The sequence below is a fragment of the Hyla sarda genome, chromosome 2 (genome assembly GCF_029499605.1).
Source record: "Hyla sarda isolate aHylSar1 chromosome 2, aHylSar1.hap1, whole genome shotgun sequence".
Taxonomy (NCBI): domain Eukaryota; kingdom Metazoa; phylum Chordata; class Amphibia; order Anura; family Hylidae; genus Hyla; species Hyla sarda.
This window is the reverse complement of record NC_079190.1, coordinates 503643398-503663975: the sequence shown is the minus strand read 5'-3', so window position 1 is coordinate 503663975 and position 20578 is coordinate 503643398. Positions and strand designations below refer to the sequence as shown.

Sequence of the window (20578 nt, the reverse complement as noted above, 5' to 3'; positions counted from 1 at the left end):
CCCTTCAGGGGGATCGTGGATGTGTTGGACAACCCCGATTCCCCCTCATTTTCCGGGTCACCGGAGACCCGTATGCCGCAAATCGCCGGTGTGAATTCTGATGACCCCCCTGGGCATTTGCGCGGGGCGCCTGCTGATCGATATTAGCAGTCACCCTGGTCCGGTCCCCGTCCAGGGGGAACCGAAATTCCCACGGGCGTACAGGTACGCTCTGGGTCCTTAAGTACCAGGGAGCTAGGGCATACCTGTACGCCCTGGGTCCCAAAGTGGTTAAAGAAGTCAATCTCTCTACCTGTACTGCAGAATCATGCGGAAAGCATCTGGAAATTCTGCGTGGATTCCGCATCAATTCCGCAAATACTGGACAGATGCTGAAAATAAAGCCAAATGAATGCGGGCGCGGAACTCAGGAAAAAAAATGTGGAAATCCTGCCATGTGACCAAAGCCTAAGAATCATTTTTTAGAGACTGTTTAACTGTACCCCAACAGCTCCCGCTCGGCTTTCATTCCAGGCGTAAATTAGCTCCTGTAGGGTCTGAATAACCAAGGCGTATACACTCCGCCATGTTCTCTGTCAAGAGGGCAATGCATTTCAGAGTAGATTCCGCAGAAAGAATTGACATTTAATTCTTTCTGCAGAAGCCGGAATCAGAATTTCCGTGGCAAATGTTTCCACCACGCAAATTCCCCCGTGTGCACGTTGCAGCAGAATCCCTTGAAAACAATGGGACTCTGCTGCAACAGAATTTCCGAGTGGAATTTTTCTGCCAGATATCACTCGAAAAATATGTTGTACTTTATGTAAAATGTGATTCAGCAACAAATCCTCCTTGTTTTCCCTCAGGTTTCACAGGACTCTCACAATGGTCATTCTTGTAAATGACCGACCAAGGATGGAGGAGGACAGAGACCACATGTCTGGGAGGATATTAGATCTTACCCTAGAGATGATCTACTGGATCACTGGAGAGGTGAGCGGGTCACATGACCTTCCTTGTATCTCTATTAATAAAGCAGGGAAATGAGTGGAAAGGTGCGGGATTCTTCTTCTCTCTGTAGTGATCAGTATCTCCCCATACACAGGATTACACAGTAGTGAAGAAGTCGTCTGGTGAGTGTGTGACACCCCGTGTGTCAGGAGGCTGGAGCAGGAGCCAGAGCCCCGCCCCCGAGGAGCCTCCACCTCATTCACTGATACATGAGCAGAAGATCCTAGAACTTACCTCCAGGATCACTGAGCTGCTGACTGGAGAGGTGAGCGCTGCTGGGAATGCTGGGACATTATACAATAACACCAAGGTATGAAGTGTCTGGAGGAGAATTGTATCATTGTCTGTGTCAGGTTCCTATAAGGTGTCAGGATGTCACTGTCTATTTCTCCATGGAGGAGTGGGAGTATTTATTAGGACACAAGGATCTGTACAAGGATCAGGTCATGATGGAGGATCACCAGTCCCTCACATCACCAGGTAAGAGGAGAGAGCAGGTTTGTGGATCTCCTAGATTCCCCCATCATCTGATCATCACATATAACAATGGATTCAGTCACTGTGTTTATTTCCTATAGATGGATCCAGTAGTATAAATCCCCCCGAGAGATGTCCCCGTCCTCTATATCCCCAGGATTGTAAAGAGGAAGAGAAGGATATCCCACTGGACCATCAGGTAGATGAAGAGATCTACACATCCCCTATTTAATCTGTAAGGGGTTTAGGTGACAATAATCTGGTGTTATTTTTCATATTAAATCTGTACTGGGCAGATGATGAGAGAAGAAATAAAAATCCGTCTGATAAAGACTCCGAGACCTACTTAGTCTCTCGCTAGAGTTGTGATCAGGGGGGAGATTTATCCAAACCCGTCCAGAGGAAAAGTTGCTGAGTTGCCCATAGCAACCAATCAGATCGCTTCTTAAATTTTTAACTAGGCCTGTGCAAAATGAAAGAAGCGATCTGATTGGTTGCTATGGGCAACTCAGCAACTTTTCCTCTGGACGGGTTTTGATAAATCTCCCCCAGGGTCTAACAAGTAAGGAAAGTCTCTAAACAAATGCACAACACTCTGTATTAGGGATCGACCGATTATCGTTTTTGGCCGGTATTATCGGCCGATATTCACGATTTTGGACGTTATCGGTATCAGCAATTACCTTGAAAATCCAATCAAACGACTGCCCCCCCGCCTGCTTGGACACATACCAGTCCTGCTGTGTCCATGCATCATCACCTATGTCATGGACACACTTCCTTGATTGACAGCTGTGAGCGCAGGGAAAACTCCTCCCACTGTCAGCTTGTGTCCCGCTACTGTCAGTGAGGACATGCTGGGAGTTGTAGTTTTGCTAATGCCAGGGGAGATGTGAGCAGACAGCAAACTGAGGGAGGGGGCGGAGACCTGCACAGTGAGGCCACGCCCCCTCCCTTTTAGAGGAATTCAGACTAGTGAGCTAAATTAAAAGTGTAATAAAAAAATAAATAAAGGGGCTAGACACATAAAAATTACATGTACATGGTCAGGATTAGGTACCGAGTGATATAAATAAAAAAATAAAAATGTTGTTGGATCTGATGGGTACGCTTTAAGGGTACGTTCACGCGTACACAGATATGATGCACAGGATTTTCTGCTGCAGATTTAAATGTAAACTAAATGACTGAGCGCAGCTTCTAATCTGCAGTTACGAATTCTGTGCCTCAAATCTGCGAAGAATACTGTATGTGTGAACGTACCCTAAAGGGGTATTCCGCTGTCAGGAAATTGTTTTTTAATAATCTCGAGATGTGAGACTCGAAAAATTAGAATATCGTGCAAAAGTTCATTTACTTCAGCTGCTCTGCGTTTGGAACAACCTGTTCCGAACGCTGGAGCCGGGAACTTGTGACATCATAGCCCTGCCCCCTCATGATGTCACGCCCCCCCCCCCCACTCAATGCAAGTCTATGGGAGGTGGCGTGACGGCTGTCACGCCCCCTCCCATAGACTTGCATTGAGGGGGCAGGGCATGATGTCATGAGGGGGGCGGGGCTATGACTTAACATGCTCCCGGCGCCTGCTCCAGCCTTTTTCGAAAAAGTTTGTTCCAAACGCTGAGCAGCGGAGTACCCCTTTAAGTAGCATTACTGAAATAAATGAACTTTTGCACGATATTCTAATTTTTCGAGTTTCACCTGTATAGTGTTATCACTAATTGTCCTGGCTTCAGCACGCTTTTTAATCATTTACCTCTGACAATATCAGAGGAGCTAGTGCTGAACAATGCCACAGGCAGAGGAGCAGACAGGGAATGCATAGCAGATGCTGCAATCTCACTGTGCAATAGTCTTTTGTGAAATGAAATGTCCTGCAACAGCTTTAGGATGCATTCACACATTCATATTTTTGCTGCAGATTTTGCTGCCCGTTGACTTCAATGGGCAACAAAATCTGCTGAAGAAAATCTGCAGTAGAAAATGTGTGAACACATCCTTAGGCTGGGAACTGGCAGGAATGCTGTGGTAGGGGAGTAGGCAGTGTAGGACGACTGAGGGAAAGCAATGCATTCTGGGAATTGTAGTAGTTAGTAACTGCTCAACCAGGATGTACAGGATTAAAGGGGTACTCCGCCCCTGGCATCTTATCTCCGCTGCTGGGGACCCGGGGATCGCCGCTGCGGCACCCCGCCATCATTACTGCACAGAGCGAGTTCGCTCTGTGCGTAATGATGGGCGATACAGGGGCCGGAGCATCGTTACGTCACTGCTCCGCCCCTCATGACATCACGGCCCGTCCCCTTAATGCAAGTCTATGGCAGGGGGCGTGACGACCGCCACGCCCCCTCCCATAGACTTGTATTGACGGGAGCGGGCAGTGACGTCCCGAGGGGCGGAGCCGTGACGTAACGATGCTCCGGCCCCTGTATTGCCCGTCATTACGTGCAGAGTGATCTCCCTCTGCGTAGTAATGATAGCGGGGTGCTGCAGCAGCGATCCCCGGGGTCCCCAGCAGGCGGACCCCGGCGATCTGACATCTTATCCCCTATCCTTTAGATAGGGGATAAGATGTCTAGGGGCGGAGTACCCCTTTAAGCCTTCTTCCCCCAACCCCACAAAAAAACCAATAGATTTTTGGTGGTTTCAGAACTAGGGCATCAGAATATCCCTTTAACGAGGTTGTCCCATCTCCTTACTTTCAGCTCCACTGGTCTCTTTGCAGCGGCCGAAGGTTGTTGGGAAAGCCAAAAATCAGCCGAAACAGGAAAGGTACACAATTGACTTAAAGGGGTACTCCACTGGAAAACATTTTCTTTTGAATCAACTGGTGCCAGAAAGTTAAACGGATTTGTAAATTACTTCTATTTAAGAATCTTAATCCTTCCAGTACTTATCAGCTGCTATATGTACCACAGGAAGTTCTTTTCTTTTTGAATTTCCTTTCTGTCTGACCACAGTGCTCTCTGCTGACACCTCTGTCCATGTCAGGAACTGTCCAGGACAGGATAGGTTTGCTATGGGGATTTACTCCTACTCTGGACAGTTCCTGACATGGACAGAAGTGGCAGCAAAGAGCACTGTGGTCAGACTAGAAAGGAAATTCAAAAAGAAAAGAACTTCCTGTGGTGCATACAGCAGCTGATAAGTACTGGAAGGATTAAGATTTTTATATAGATGTCATTTACAAATCTGTTTAACTTTCTGGCACCAGTTGATTAAAAAAAAAAATGTTTTCCAGCAGAGTACCCCTTAAACTCCTTTTGATTTTAATGGGAGGGCTATGCCATTTGTTCAATCTCTATTTAAGTCAATAGAAGTTATGTAATTTGGGTAACTTCCCTGCTTCTGCTGCACTAGAACTTTACAGGGCTCAAGTCCTGCAGGAACTCGTGGGAACTGAGTTCCTGCACTTTTTCTACAGCAGGAACACTGTTCCCATTAGCAGAACCAACCCTTGAGTGGAAATCTTGGGCGAGTTCCCACACTATTTTTTCCAGGACTTGACCCCTGAATACATATATGTCCTATCTGCTGATATGTAGAGGGGGATCCATTTATTAGTTTATGCCTTCCAAGGGGTTTTTGAACTTCACTTTTTTTTCTTATTTTTTTTGCTTTTTCTTAGGTTCTTCCTGTGGGATTCTTGCAGGAAAGTTATGGAGGAACAACAATAAGATTAGAAGGGCCCGTATCAGCATCAGAGAATGGTAAGAACTAGGGATCGACCGATTATCGGTATGGCCGATATTATCGGCCGATAATCATGATTTTGGGCATTATCGGTATCGCCAATTACCTTGCTGATAAGCCGATAATGCCCTACCCCCCCCCCCCGGCCCGCCGCACCGCGACCGCCCCCCCGACTCACCGCACCGCGTCGCACCCCCCACCGTAGTGCTGGGCGGTATACCGGTATGGATTTTTGCCCATACAGCTATACCTGTCGGGCCCCTCCCCCACCCTCCGAGTCAATAAAAAAAATGTAACTTACCCGTAATGGGGGTGGTCGGGGCCATCCATCCTTCCTGTAGTGTCCGGGGGCTTTCCGGGTGGAGGGTGAACCGGTCCGGGCTGTCCTTCTTCTCCGGGGGTCCTCTTCTCCACTCCGGGCAGGCTCCGGCCTAGTACGCTGCATAGACGCCGCTACGCCGTGACGTCAGGTGTGTCTCTGCGCACGGGCGTCACTGCGCAGCGGCGTCTATGCTGCGTTACTAGGCCGGAGCCTGCCCGGAGTGGAGAAGATGACCCCCGGAGAAGGACAGCCCGGACCGGTGCACCCTCCACCCAAATTGCCGCCGGACACTACAGGAAGGAAGGATGGCCCGGACCACCCTGACAGGTAGGGGGAGAGAAGCGGGTGGCGGCGGTGGCTTATGGCACCTCAAAAGCCACTGCAGCGCATTGATTTAAAGCGCCCGCTTTAAATCAATGATCTGCAGCGGTGTCGCGGGGGGATAAATAGCCGATAACTTATATCGGTATAAGTTATCGGCTATCGGCCCTAACCTCCACCGATTATCGGCCCTAAAAAAACGATATCGGTCGATCCCTAGTAAGAACCTTCCATATATCTTGTGTTTTGCCTTTCCTGGCTCCTAACAAAGGTTCCCAGTGCTCAGATGCCCCCAGGACTTATGGCAGGGCAGAATAGGGAGGCCACTCAGCAGTCGTATTAGGAATGAATACAAGCACATATCAACGTCAGAAACAATAGTAAAATGGTAACTTGCCATAAGATGACGATGATAAGGAGCCGATGGATGTAGTAGTCGTCTTGCAGGATAGCTCACACAACCTATCAATAGGACAACACTATCTAAGGAGAATAAACTGACAACAGCAGAACCAGAGAACTCAATATGACAAAACTTTGCAATCCGCCAGAGAAAATTTCCAATATCAAATACATAAGTGCACCACATGAAGACAGAGACTGGAAAAGACAGGACAACCAACCCCCTTAACAAGATCTTTAAAGGGGTACGCTGGAGTCGGGAGCTTGTGATGTCATAGCCTCACCTCCTCATGACATCACGCCTCCTCAATGCAAGTCTATGGGAGGGGGCGCCCACAGACTTGCATTGAGGGGGCGAGGCGTGACGTCATGAGGAGGTGGGGCTATGACATCACTAGCTCCCAGCTCCGGCGTTCGGAATAGTTTGTTCCTAACGCTGAGCAGTGGAGTACCCCTTTAACTGTGACTTTAATAGACATCACAGTGTATCCACTATAGAGGTAGCCGGAGGACTTACCTCTGTTCCCTGCTGTCCTGTGCCTCTGCCATTGATAGATCCTGGCTGGACCAGGCTCTATCAATGGATCACAGAGCACACAGATCAATGGAGTTCAATAGAACTCTATTCATCTGTATGAGGAATCTAATGATTCATCCTAAAAGTCTAATAAAGTGTTTAAAAAAAAAAAGTTTTAATAAGTTTAAAAGACACACATTAACCCCTTCCATGTTAAAAGTTCACATCACCACCTTTTCCTATGTAAACATAATAAAAATAAACATTTAGTATCACTGTGTACGTAATTGTACGAACTATTAAAATGAAGAAATTGAAGGTCCAGCGCAGGATAACCTGCAATAAAAGCCAATATTTATTGTAGATTCCAGCCATAGGACAGCAGGACACAATGTAACGCGTTTCAGCCGGAAAAACCAGCCTTACTCATACTAACGAACTATACATACGAGCTATTAAAATATAACATTATGTCTCCCATACGGTAAATGACGTAAATGTAAAAATAATATCCCAGAAGGAAAGTGAAAAAGCGATTAAAAAGTCAGATCAATACCAAAATGGTACCTATACAAAAAAACTGATTATGGCGCAAAAAATGAGCCCTCAAACAGCCTGGTATGCGGAATTTTTTTTTTTTTTTTGAAGCTACAGGGGTCAAAAAATGTCAATTAAAGGGGTTCTCCGGTGCTTAAACATCTTATCCCCTATCCAAAGGATAGGGGATAAGATGTTTCTCTTGTTTTTCAAAAAAGGCAGCTAAAAAAAAAAAAATAAGATCTGCAATGTGATTGGATGTTGGCTCTGCTTTTTAAAGGGGTACTCCACTGGAAAACATTAATTTTTTTTCTTTTAAATCAACTGGTGCCAGAAAGTTAAACAGATTTGCAAATTACTTTTATTGTAAAATCTTAATCCTTCCAGTACTTATCAGCTGCTGTATGCTCAACAGGAAGTTCTTTTCTTTTTTTAATTTCCTTTCTGTCTGACCACAGAGCTCTCTGCTGACATCACGAACACAGTGCTCTCTGCTGACATTATGAATACAGTGCTCTCTGCTGACGTCACGAACATAGAGCTCTCTGCTGACGTCACGAACATAGAGCTCTCTGCTGACGTCACGAACACAGAGCTCTCTGCTGACGTCACAAACACAGAGCTCTCTGCTGACGTCACGAACACAGAGCTCTCTGCTGACGTCACGAACACAGAGCTCTCTGCTGACGTCACGAACACAGAGCTCTCTGCTGACGTCACAAACACAGAGCTCTCTGCTGACGTCACAAACACAGAGCTCTCTGCTGACGTCAAAAACACAGAGCTCTCTGCTGACGTCAAAAACACAGAGCTCTCTGCTGACGTCACAAACACAGAGCTCTCTGCTGACGTCACAAACACAGAGCTCTCTGCTGACGTCACGAACACAGAGCTCTCTGCTGACGTCACGAACACAGTGCTCTCTGCTGACGTCACGAACACAGTGCTCTCTGCTGACGTCACGAACACAGTGCTCTCTGCTGACGTCACGAACACAGTGCTCTCTGCTGACGTCACGAACACAGTGCTCTCTGCTGACGTCACGAACACAGTGCTCTCTGCTGACGTCACGAACACAGTGCTCTCTGCTGACGTCACGAACACAGTGCTCTCTGCTGACATCTCTGTCCATTTTAGGAACTGTCCAGAGCAGGAGTTTTCTATGGGGATTTGCTCCTAATATGGACAGTTCCTAAAATGGACAGAGGTGTCAGCAGAGAGCACTGTGGTCAGGCAGAAATGAAATTCAAAAAGAAAAGAACTTCCTGTGGATCATAACCACAGCTGATAAGTACTGGAAGGATTAAGATTTTTTTTTTTTTAATAGAAGTAATTTACAAATCTGTTTGTTTAACTTTCTGGCACCAGTTGATTTAAATAAAAAAATGTTTTCCAGTGGAGTCCCCCTTTAAATCTGCACTTTTTTTAAATACATTTTCTCTAGTGCATTAAGTCACTGTGTTTATTTCCTATAGATGGATCCAGTAGTATAAATCCCCCAGAGAGATGTCCCCGTCCTCTATATCCCCAGGATTGTAAAGAGGAAGAGGAGGATATCCCACTGGACCCTCAGGTAGATGAAGATATCTACAAATCCCCTATAGATGAATATAATGAAGCTTCTACTACTCTCCTCCAGCAGTGCAATATATCCTATAGATCAGTGGTCTCCAACCTGCGGACCTCCAGATGTTGCAAAACTACAACTCCCAGCATGCCCGGACAGCCAGCGGCTGTCCGGGTATGCTGGGAGTTGTAGTTTTGCAACATCTGGAGGTCCGCAGGTTGGAGACCACTGATCTATATGATCTGGTGTTGGTTGTGGATATAAATTGTTTCTGGGTCCATAAAAGATTGTGGTAAATGTCGTCCTCTGTGCACTTGGCAATAAAGATTCCTCCTGGATAAATGTAAAGTTCTCCCCTGTAGATGATGGAGTAAATAACAGCACAATGCCAGTCAGCTGCTACTAAGCCAACAGAATACTGTCATGTACTGAAGGAGTCATTGACTCACAATTATAGATATAGACCTAAACGTACTGCTTTAAAAAAAAAACAATAGTGGAGTCTTATCAAGAATATGCAGTTTACATTTGGCCACTAGGGGGTAGAAAACAGTAAAAAGAGGAGGAACAAAAGTGATAAGAGGCCTGGAGAACTATCATGATGTCAAGCCACGCCCCCTCAATGCAAGTCTATGGGAGGGGGCGTGACAGTCGTCACGCCCACTCCCATAGACTTGCATTGAGGGGGCGGGGCTATGACGTCATGAGCTCCCGGCTCCAGCATTCGGAACAGTTTGAGTGCCCCTTTAAATAGTAGCAGAGCATTTGATAAATTTTGTGCAGATCGCATTTTCTGAAATTTCGCTCTTCACATACACTAAAAAGCGAAATCTGAGCTGGTGTAGGTTTTTGGCCATTTTGGTGGTTTTGCGCCTTTTTTGCGCATTTTCACAAAAAAAGGTGCCGCTCATAAAACCCGTCCATATCATGCATATTTCCAAAATCAGTGGATTGCAACATGAAATCAGCAGAAATGTGTAAACCAAAAGGCGCAAAAAAACAGAAGTGCAAAAAATCTCCGGATGGAAGGAAGAATGTTCTAGTTCCAGCGGTGATGAAAGGATTCTTTACTGTAAAAGCTGTGATGTTACTGAATAATGTTAGTGAGCACAGCTGTCCTCTTCAGAATAGGCTCCCATCACTTCATGGGACATAATAATATATACATATCTGGGAGTTATTGAACAGTCATAGGAGTTAAAGGGGTACTCCGCCCCTAGACATCTTATCCCCTATCCAAAGGATAGGGGATAAGATGTCTGATCACAGGGGTCCCGCTGCTGGGGACCCCTGTAATCTCCCTGCTGCACTCAGCGTCTGGTGCAGTGCCAGACGCATCGTGACGTCAAGGCCACGCCCCCCCCCCCTCAATGCAAATCTATGGGAGGGGGCGTGGCGCCCCCTCCTATAGACTTGCATTGAGGAGGCGTGGCTGAGACATCATGAGCGGGGCGTGGCCGTGATGTCACGAGCCTCCGCCCGCATTGCCAATCATCTGGCAAGGAGCAAAGTTCTCTCCATTCCCCCGGATGTCTGGGGTGCTGCAGCCGGGATCGGGGGGTAAGATGTCTAGGGGCGGAGTATCCCTTTTAAGATTCGATTTTGTTTCCTTCAGGTCTATAATATGGAATCCTTACAGGAAAATGATGGAAGAATGATGAATGTACTTGAAACCCCCATATCAGTGACAGAGAATGGTAAGAGCCGTCTATATATCTTATTCTTTCCAACTTGTGCAAGATTACACATAGGTTGTGGATGAGATAAGCAGAGGTAGAAATAACCTTAAAATACTTTTTAACTACATAAATAATAAGAAACTTAGTAACTGGAAGTGCTGACCTTCTGGGATATAATCTAGGTAGAATGGTGGAGGAGGATGAGAAAAAGGCCAATCTATAAAAAATGCCTTTATTTGTACTCTAAATCACAGGATCTGTGTGACATGCAGCCCTGAATTCTCATTCAATTGACCACAATCTACACCTTTCCTGCCTTTTTAACTGCTTCAGTGCATCCAAAATAAAAACGAAAGCAACAATCAAAACACATGCAGGGAAAAAATTGGAGTTCAATAGACCTCAGGGCATTTTTTTGTGTTCTCTTAAAGGGAATGCTGCATTAAAAGGGTCCTCTGGTGGAAAAATTTTCATATCAACTGGCTCCAGGAAGTTAAACAGATTTGTAAATTACTTCTGTTAAAAAATCTTAATCCTTCCAGTACTTATCAGCTGCCGTATACTAAAGAGGAAGTTGTGTAGTTCTTTCCAGTCTGACCACAGTGCTCTCTGCTGACACCTCTGTCCATATCAGGAACTGTCCGAAACTGCTAGAGTTCCTGAAATGGACAGAGGTGTCAGCAGAGAGCACTGTGGTCAGACTGGAAAGAACAAAACCACTTCGTCTTTAGTATACGGCAGCTTATAAGTACTGGAAGGATTAAGATTTTTTAATAGAAGTAGTTTACAAATCTGTGGAACTTTCTGGCACCAGTTGATTAGAAAAAAATGTTTTTCACAGGAGTCCCCCTTTTAACCTGTTGGGGACCAAGGGCATACCTGTACGCCCTGAGTCCGCTCCCGTTCTATAATGCAGGTTGAAGCGGGTTGGGCCCGGCCTCTAACAATAGCTAATAGCGTGCGGCACTGATCCCGGTGCCACGTGTTATTAACCCTTTAGACGCGGCGTTCAAAGTTGAACGCCGCGTCTAAGTGAAAGTAAACTAATGCCGGTTAGCTCAGGGAGCTGTTCGGGATCCCGAACAGCTGTAGGACAGAAGGAGGGTCAGTACCTTCCTCATCGCTGTCCGATCGCCGAATGACTGCTCAGTGCCTGAGATCCAGGCATGAGCAGTCAAGCGGCAGAATCACTGATCAATGGTTTTCTATGAAAAAACATTGATTAATGTAAAAGATCAGTGTGTGCAGTGTTATAGTCCCCTATGGGATAACAATGATCAGTATAAGAGATCAGTGTGTGCAGTGTTATAGGTCCCTATGGGATAACAATGATTAGTATAAGAGATCAGTGTGTGCAGTGTTATAGGTCCCTATGGGATAACAATGATCAGTGTGTGCAGTGTTATAGGTCCCTATGGAATAACAATGATCAGTATAAGAGATCAGTGTGTGCAGTGTTATAGGTCCCTATGGGATAACAATGATTAGTATAAGAGATCAGTGTGTGCAGTGTTATAGGTCCCTATGGGATAACAATGATCAGTATAAGAGATCAGTGTGTGCAGTGTTATAGGTCCCTATGGAATAACAATGATCAGTATAAGAGATCAGTGTGTGCAGTGTTATAGGTCCCTATGGGATAACAATGATCAGTATAAGAGATCAGTGTGTGCAGTGTTATAGGTCCCTATGGGATAACAATGATTAGTATAAGAGATCAGTGTGTGCAGTGTTATAGGTCCCTATGGGATAACAATGATCAGTATAAGAGATCAGTGTGTGCAGTGTTATAGGTCCCTATGGGATAACAATGATCAGTGTGTGCAGTGTTATAGGTCCCTATGGGAGCTATAACACTGCAAAAAAAGTGGGGGAAAAAAGTGAATAAAGATCATTTAACCCCTTCCCTAATAAAAGTTCGAATCACCCCCCTTTTCCCATTTAAAAAAAGAAACAGTGTAAATAAAAATAAACATATGTTGTATCGCCACGTGCGGAAATGTCCGAATTATAAAAATATATTGTTAATTAAACCGCACGGTCAATGGCGTATGCGCAAAAAAATTCCAAAGTCCAAAATAGTGTATTTTGGTCACTTTTTATTTCATGAAAAAAGGAATAAAAAGCGATCAAAAAGTCCAAATCAATACAAAAATGGTACCGCTAAAACTAATAGATCACAGTGCAAAAAAAGAAGCCCTAATAACATCCCATTCGCTGAAAAATAAAAAAGTTACAGGGGTCAGAAGATGACAATTTTAAACGTATAAATTTTCCTGCATGTAGTTATGATTTTTTCCAGAAGTGCGACAAAATCCAACCTATATAAGTAGGGGATCATTTTAACCGTATGGACCTACAGAATAATAATAAGGTGTCATTTTTACCGAAAAATGCACTGCGTAGAAACGGAAGCCCCCAAAAGTTACAAAGTGGTGTTTTTTCTTCTTCTTTCATTTTGTCGCACAATTATTTTTTTTTAGATTTTTGGGTAAAATGACTGACGTCATTACAAAGTAGAATTGGTGGTGCAAAAAATAAGCCATCATGTGGATTTTTAGGTGCAAAATTGAAAGATTTTTTTAAAGGTGAGGAGGAAAAAGTGAGGAGGCAAAAATGGAAAAACCCCTGGTCCTCAAGGGGTTAAGGCAACCTGTTTTTCATGTTCCTTATTAGATCATATAGATTGATGTTCCTTCATTGGAACCCTCTCCATTAGCTACCGTGTTTCCCTGAAAATACACCCTACCCCGAAAATAAGCCCTAGCTGGATTATCGGGATGGGCTGCAATATAAGCCCTACCCCGAAAATAAGACCTAGGCAATCTACGTGAAAAAACTTTTTAAATGATTGCGATTTGCTCTTATATGTAAGAAAAACTTGTTTGCACCCACCGCTGCCCCGCCGGAGGTCCTCTTCTCTCCTCCCGGCTGATGTTTTCTGCTTCCTCCTGCGCGCGCGTCAGCCAGGGATCTTAGCTATTCTGTTTGCTCCCCTCCTCCCACCAGATGTCTTCAGCACACTGGCTCTTCTTTTTCCCCCTCTCCCCCCGCGGACATCTGCGCCCCTCTCCCTCTTTAGTGCACGGAGCGCGCTGACGTCATCACAGCCGAACTTCTTCTTCTATCATCAGAGAAGAATAAAGCTGTTAAACAGATACCGTTATGTATGCACTGAACCACAGTAACAGAATGAAAGTGAAAGTGAAAGTAAAGTGATCTTTACTGTGGAAACCACTAGGAAGGCCAAACTGCAACTCCCAGCATGCCCAGACAGCCAAAGGCTGTCTGGGCATGCTGGGAGTTGTAGTTTTGCAACATCTGGAGGGTCACAGTTTGGAGACCACTGTTACAGTGGTGCCCAAACTGTAGCCCTCCAGCTGTTGCCAAACTACAACTCTCAGCATGCCTAGACTGCCCAGGCATGCTGGGAGTTGTATTTCTGTAACATCTGTCCCTTCAGATTTAGCAATTTTAGTGAAATTTTTGAAAATTGCTGCTCTACTTTGAAGCCCTCAAATTTTTGCAAAAAGCAAAAATATGTCCATTTCATGGCCTGAGGAAGTGCTACGAGCACGCAACGGTCCGTCGCCACTCTGTGTGCCCGCTCTCCCGCTGTACCTGCTGGCGTGTTTTATCTTATATGAATAAAGAAGACACTTTCGTTGGAAGTCTGGTGAGTGCAGCGTATTATTGCTCCTATACTAGTACGGTATGTCCATTTTATGAGGCCAACATAAAGTAGACATATTGTATTTGTGAATAAAAAATTAATTTATTTGGAATATCCATTTTCCTTACAAGTAGAGAGCTTCAAAGTTAGAAAAATGAAAAATTTTCAAAATTTTCATGAAATTTTGGGATTTTTCACCAAAAAAGGATGCAAGTAAATATGTCACGGAAAAACAATCTCAGAATCAGAATAATCGGTAAAAGCGTTTTCAAGTTATTAATTCGTAAAGCGACGGTGGTCAGAATTGCGAAAAAGGGCTCAGTCCTTAAAGGGGTAGTCCAGTGGTGAAAAACGTATCCCCTATCCTAAGGATAGGGGATAAGTTTGAGATCGCAGGGGGTCCGACCGCTGGGGCCCCCTGCAATCTCTCTGTACGGGGGCCAGGCTCTCCAGCCAGATAGCGGGTGTCGACCTCCGCACGAAGCAGCGGCTGACACGCCCCCTCAATACATCGCTATGGCAGAGCCGGAGATTGCCGAAGGCAGTACTCCGGCTCTGCCATAGAGTTGTATTGAGGGAGCGTGTCGGCCGCCGCTTCGTGCGGGGGTCGACACGCCCCCCTTCGCGCGGGCTGTCGGGGCCCCGTACAGGAGATCGCAGGGGGCCCCTTAGGATAGGGGATAAGTTGTTCACCACTTGTTCACTACTGGACTACTCCTTTAAGGTGAAAAAGGGCTGCGTCCTTAAAGGGGTATTCCAGGCCAAAACCTTTTTTTTTTTATATATCAACTGGCTCCGGAAAGTTAAACATATTTGTAAATTACTTCTATTAAAAAATCTCAATCCTTCCAATAGTTATTAGCTTCTGAAGTTGAGTTGTTGTTTTCTGTCTAACTGCTTTCTAATGACTCACGTCCCGGGAGCTGTCCAGCTCCTATGGGGATATTCTCCCATCATGCACAGCTCCCGGGACGTGACATCATCATTGAGCAGTTAGACAGAAAACTTCAGAAGCTAATAACTATTGGAAGGATTAAGATTTTTTAATAGAAGTAATTTACAAATCTGTTTAACTTTCCGGAGCCAGTTGAGATATATAAAAATGTTTTGCCTGAAATACCCCTTTAAGAGGTTAAAGGAACAGGATTTTTCTTAAAGCAACAACCAGCCAGACAGACTTGAGACTTTTTGCGCACTTTATGCGTACTGTATACGGTATTAATACAGTACGGTATTTTGATCCCCAGACAAGATGAGTGCAAAGAGAAAGAGCTATTCTGTCGAGTACAAGAAAGGAATCGTGGAGGACTCCGACGGCAAGAATCTGACCACTTTCTGCAAAGAGATGAAGTTAGATCTCCGAATGGTCCGAAAATGGCGAGCAGAGTACGGTAACCTCAGTCAGAAGGTGGACGAGGGAAATGCTAAGAAGCGCAAGTGTGGATCAGGTCGCCAGCCATTATATCTTGAGCTGGAAGATGTCATCTGTGAATGGATTGCTGACAAGAGGGCAAAGGCTTTGGTGGTGCGCAGGGCTGATATTCAAGCATTTGCCCTTGAAATGGCACCACAATTCGACATATCCCCAGAAGATTTCAAAGCATCGAACCACTGGCTGGATGGCTTCCTTAAGCGATATGAACTGTCTCTAAGAAGATCGACAAGACTATTCAAGCTGGAAGACAATGAAGTTGTTAAACGTGCACTTGCATTCAAGTTCTTTATCGATGGCATCGACTTTTCTAAATACCAACTCTCCAACATGATTGCGATGGATGAAACTGCAGTCTATATGGGCCAAGGATCTCAAACGACAATTGATCAGAGGGGAACCTCCTCAATCTACGTTCCCTCCACCGGTTATGAAAGTGCACGTGTTACTTGTGTTTTGGCAATTCGTCTGGATGGAACAAAAGCCGCACCTCTAATTATCGCAAAGGGCAAGAAAGATAAGATTGAACGCGTTTCAGGCATTTATGTTCTTGAAACAGAAAAAGCCTGGTGCACTCAAGCAGTTATAAGAAAGTGGATCGATTTAATGCTGCCACTTGTTCTGAGAGGTGGCCAAAGAGGTCTGCTAGTCTGGGATTCAGCCAGCACTCACCGCGCAAAAGACATGAAGAACTTCCTTGCAGAGAGAAGAATAGATGAAGTCATGATTCCCGCAGGAATGACTGCTTATCTCCAAACTCTTGATATTGCAATAAACAAACCATTCAAGGACCATTTGCGCACGGAAATCAATGAATACGCTGAAAATAGATTGGTCAGAAATCAGCGTGGAAACTTTGTGAAGCCTAAACTGCTAGAGGTCGTGAGATGGGTGAAGAATTCATGGGATAAAATCACTGACCGCTGTGTTGCCAAAGCATTACGAGCAGGCTACATGGACAAGAAGTACTCGTTTAAGGAGAGCTATATTGCTTTACATGAGAGATTAGGCCCAATGGTTCAAAAGGAAATGGAGATGCAAGAAATTCAGGCTGGAAATCAGGGTTTGGAGAGTTACGATGATATTCCAGAAGAAGATGACATGATTGTAATTGAATAAATGTTGTTTACGGTAGGGAGAGCTACTGTACCATATATTGCTGTAAATGAGAGATTAGGACCAATGGTTCAAAGGAAAATGAAGATGACTATACCGGTATTTGAAGAAATGTTGTTCAATGTACATACCATAAATAAATAAGCCCTACCCTGAAAATAAGCCCTAGTGTATTTTTTGTGACTAAAATTACCGTATTTATCGGCGTATAACACGCACTTTTGAAACTTAAATTTAAGGCAAAAAGGCTGCCTGCGTGTTATACGCCGATAAATCTTCTGGTCACTGATGTAAAGCGGCCGCAGCAGCGGCTGCTTGTTAAGTATTAGCAGCACAGCCGCGGCCACTTTAAATCAGTGACCAGCGGCGTCTCCTCCCCGCTCTGTAAAACTGTCACTTGTTTTCTCCCGCACTATCCACAGGTACTGGTGTGGTGGATAGTGCGGGAGATGCTGATTAAAATGAGCCCTATCTTGTCCGGATCTGCCCTACCTTTTAATCAGCGTCTCCCGCACTATCCACCACACCAGTACCTGTGGATAGTGCGGGAGAAAACAAGTGACAGCTTTACAAGACAGCCGAAGCGCAGCCAGGTAAGGAAAGGGGAAGAATAGCATATACATTGGTCTTCAACCTGCGGACCTCCAGATGTTGCATGCTGGGTGTTGTAGTTTTGCAACATCTGGAGGTCCGCAGGTTGAAGACCACTGGCATAGGAGGAACATGATGGGGGGATGAGACAGCGGGAAATGATGAGGGGGGGGAATGGATGAGGGGGAGGAATGATGGAGGGATGATGAGACAGGTTGGGGGGAATGATGGGGGAAATTATGAGGGGGGAATGATGGGGGGCATGATGAGACAGGGTGGGGGATGATGAGGGGGGAATGATGGGGGACATGATGAGACAGGGTGGGGAGATGATGAGAGAGGGGGAAATGATGGTGGGGGGAGGCACTAAAGGCTTAATGTCTGTATGGCTAGTGGTGGTCTATGACGGGGAAATAATGAGACATGGGGGGTGGCGATGAGACTGATAAAAGGGAAGGAATGATGTGGCACTGGAGGGGACGGGACCAAACTGAGGTGCAAAAGAAAACGAAGTTGGGGGGATGATGTGGCATTTAGTCCAAGTCATTTATTTTACATTTTACTTTTACTTATACGGTAATATAAGTCCCCTTCTTATTTTTGGAGAAACACGGTAGATGTAAAGTCGCTCCTCACATGCTGCTCTAGATGTATCTGAATGGATGTCCTGTAATGCTACTATAGTATTTGATACTTTGTGTGTAACTAGGAAAAAGAAAATCTTTTATCTTGATTTGTGTACTGCATTTTGAATTAACTTGAGGAATTTTTTCAATATATAAGTTAAAAAAATATCAATTTTGTGAGAATTTTTTTTATTTTTCTAGGTGAAGGCGGAATGAGAGAGTCCCGTGGAGATTACATTTACTCTCCTTATTCTGAAGTAAAAGAAAATCAATCACTGATTGACAGAGACGGAGACGGAATTGATAACATTTTTGAAAGTTCTGAATGTGGGAAACATTTAGAAAATAATTCTTATCTCTCCACGCACAAGAGAATTCACATAAATGAAGAGCCGTTTGTATGTATAGAATGTGGGAGATCATTTACTCATAAATCTGGTCTTTTGATGCATCAAAGAATTCACACAGGGGAAAAGCCGTTTCCATGCTTGGAATGTGGGAAATCTTTTACTAGGAAATCACACCTTGTTGGACATCAGAGAATTCACACGGGAGAGAAACCATTTCCTTGTTCAGAATGTGGGAAATGTTTTGTGAAAAAATCTAATCTCGTGGAACATCTGAAAACTCATACAGGGGAGAAACCATTTTCATGTTCAGAATGTGGTAGATGTTTTACTCAGAAAGCAGATCTTATTAAGCATCAAAGAACTCATACAGGAGAGAAGCCCTTCTCTTGTCCTGAATGTGGAAAATGTTTTACTCAGAAATCAAGTCTTGTAAAACATCAGAGAAATCACAAAAGAGATAAGCCATTTTCGTGCTTTGAATGTGGTAAGTGGTTCAAGAGAGAACCACATCTTGAGAGGCATCAACGAATTCACACAGAAAAGAAACCATTTTCATGTTCAGAATGTGGGAAAGGTTTTAGTTTGAAATCATGCCTTTTTAAACATCAGCGAAGTCACACCGGGGAGAAGCCATTTTCATGTTCTCTATGTTTGAAGCGCTTTGTTCGGAAATCAAATCTTGTGCAACATCTGACAACTCACACAGGGGAGAAGCCATTTTCATGTACAGTGTGCGAGAAATGTTTTAAGCATAAATCGAGTCTTATCGAACATCTAAGAAGTCACACAGAGGAAAAGCCGTATTCTTAGTTGGAATGTAAGAAATGTTGTAGTCAGAAATTAGTTCTTGATAGAAATCAGAGAGAAGCCGTGTCCTGAATGGGAAAAAAAGTGAGTTAGTCAAAAAACAAGTCTTGTTTATCAATGAAAAGATCACACAAGGGGGGCAGTATGCATGTGCACAGTGTGTGGGAAATGTTTATCCAAAAGTCAGGTCTTGTGGATGTCTTTGACCTCACTCAGGATTAAAGCAATTAGGACTGTAGGACTTACAGGTCTAGCTGAAATGTAGGAAACAATTACTGGTCAATCAGATTTAACCCAGTTTTGGACTAAAAGGGCTCTCTTAAAATGAGGAGCACTCCAACATCAAGTAAAAATGCTGGAGAAGCATATACTTATCTCTCCGCCCCAGTTCTGAAACCAAAAATCTATTCGCTTTGGGGTTATTAGTCCTGTACTAAAAGTCCCAGAATGCATTGTTTTCCCTTAGCTCTTCATCACTGTTCTTTGTGGATATGGAATCCTCTCCCCTATCACGTCGTCCTACTAAATCCTGTGTGTGAGCAGTTGCTCAGTACTACAATTCCTAGAATGCATTGATTCCTCTTGCTTTATTACCTGCCACAGAACACCTGCCAGTTCCCCACCAGAGTTGCTGCATAACAGTCCTCTACAGCTCAGAACAATCAACAGAAGCTGCTGCATTCATTCCCCGTCTGCTTCTCTGCCTGTGGCATTTCCAGCAAGGGAAAAGCTCATTCTCCCTAAATGTCCCAATAAAGAGAAAAAAAATATATATATTTATATAAATATATTGTGTATATGACAGAGAGATGGTGATGTAGACAGGAGGGGCTGGTTAGAGGTGATGACATCACTCAGGGGGGAGGGCATGAGTTCAGAGACAGGATCCGCCCACACCACCTGAGACAGCAGAAGATGATGTGCTTTCTTGAGAGGGAGTAACTGCTATGACAACACCACATGGACACTGAGAGGACTACACAATTTTATGTCAGGAGATAGGTTGTAGCTGGGGTGCTACTGAGACAACACTACATGGACAGTGAGAGGGCTACACAACTTCCTGTCGGGAGAGGGAGGAGCTGGGGAGCTGCTGAGACAACACCACATGGACAATTAAAAAGCTACACAACTTCCTGTCAGGAGAGAGGGAGGAGCTGGAGACAACACCACACTAGCAATGAGAGTACTATACAACTTCCTTTCAGGGGTATTTCAAACAAAAACATACTGCCAGGACAATTTTGGCAACACTATATTAGTAAGTTCTATATGTTGGGGGATCTTTTTTTGATAATATTTTCTGGTACTGGAATACCCCTTTAAGGTATAAAGAGTTATCTTCATCTAGATCCCATTGAATTGCTTTACTAAGCAACATTTTAGTTGTTTTCTTTCTTTTGCTTGTGTGTACTATTTATTTTATTTATATGTTAAGCAGTCGAATTTATTCTTTTTACTGTATTAAAGAGAAGAAT

At 44.4% G+C, this 20578-nt stretch overlaps 2 protein-coding genes across 2 annotated transcripts; both read left to right on the top strand.

The window, feature by feature from the left end:
- The first annotated feature begins 1600 nt into the window (after positions 1-1600).
- Positions 1601-17138, top strand: POGK (pogo transposable element derived with KRAB domain). The gene is made up of 6 exons (XM_056559869.1): positions 1601-1666; positions 4173-4239; positions 5096-5177; positions 8735-8832; positions 10442-10523; positions 15426-17138. Exons 5-6 carry the CDS (start codon positions 10451-10453, stop codon positions 16727-16729), a joined length of 1377 nt encoding a protein of 458 aa, XP_056415844.1. The 5' UTR covers positions 1601-1666; positions 4173-4239; positions 5096-5177; positions 8735-8832; positions 10442-10450; the 3' UTR covers positions 16730-17138.
- On the top strand, positions 16608-19698 carry LOC130357256 (oocyte zinc finger protein XlCOF19-like). Its single transcript, XM_056559872.1, has 2 exons — positions 16608-16741; positions 18145-19698. Exon 2 carries the CDS (start codon positions 18156-18158, stop codon positions 19101-19103), a length of 948 nt encoding a protein of 315 aa, XP_056415847.1. The 5' UTR covers positions 16608-16741; positions 18145-18155; the 3' UTR covers positions 19104-19698.
- Positions 19699-20578: the final 880 nt, after the last annotated feature.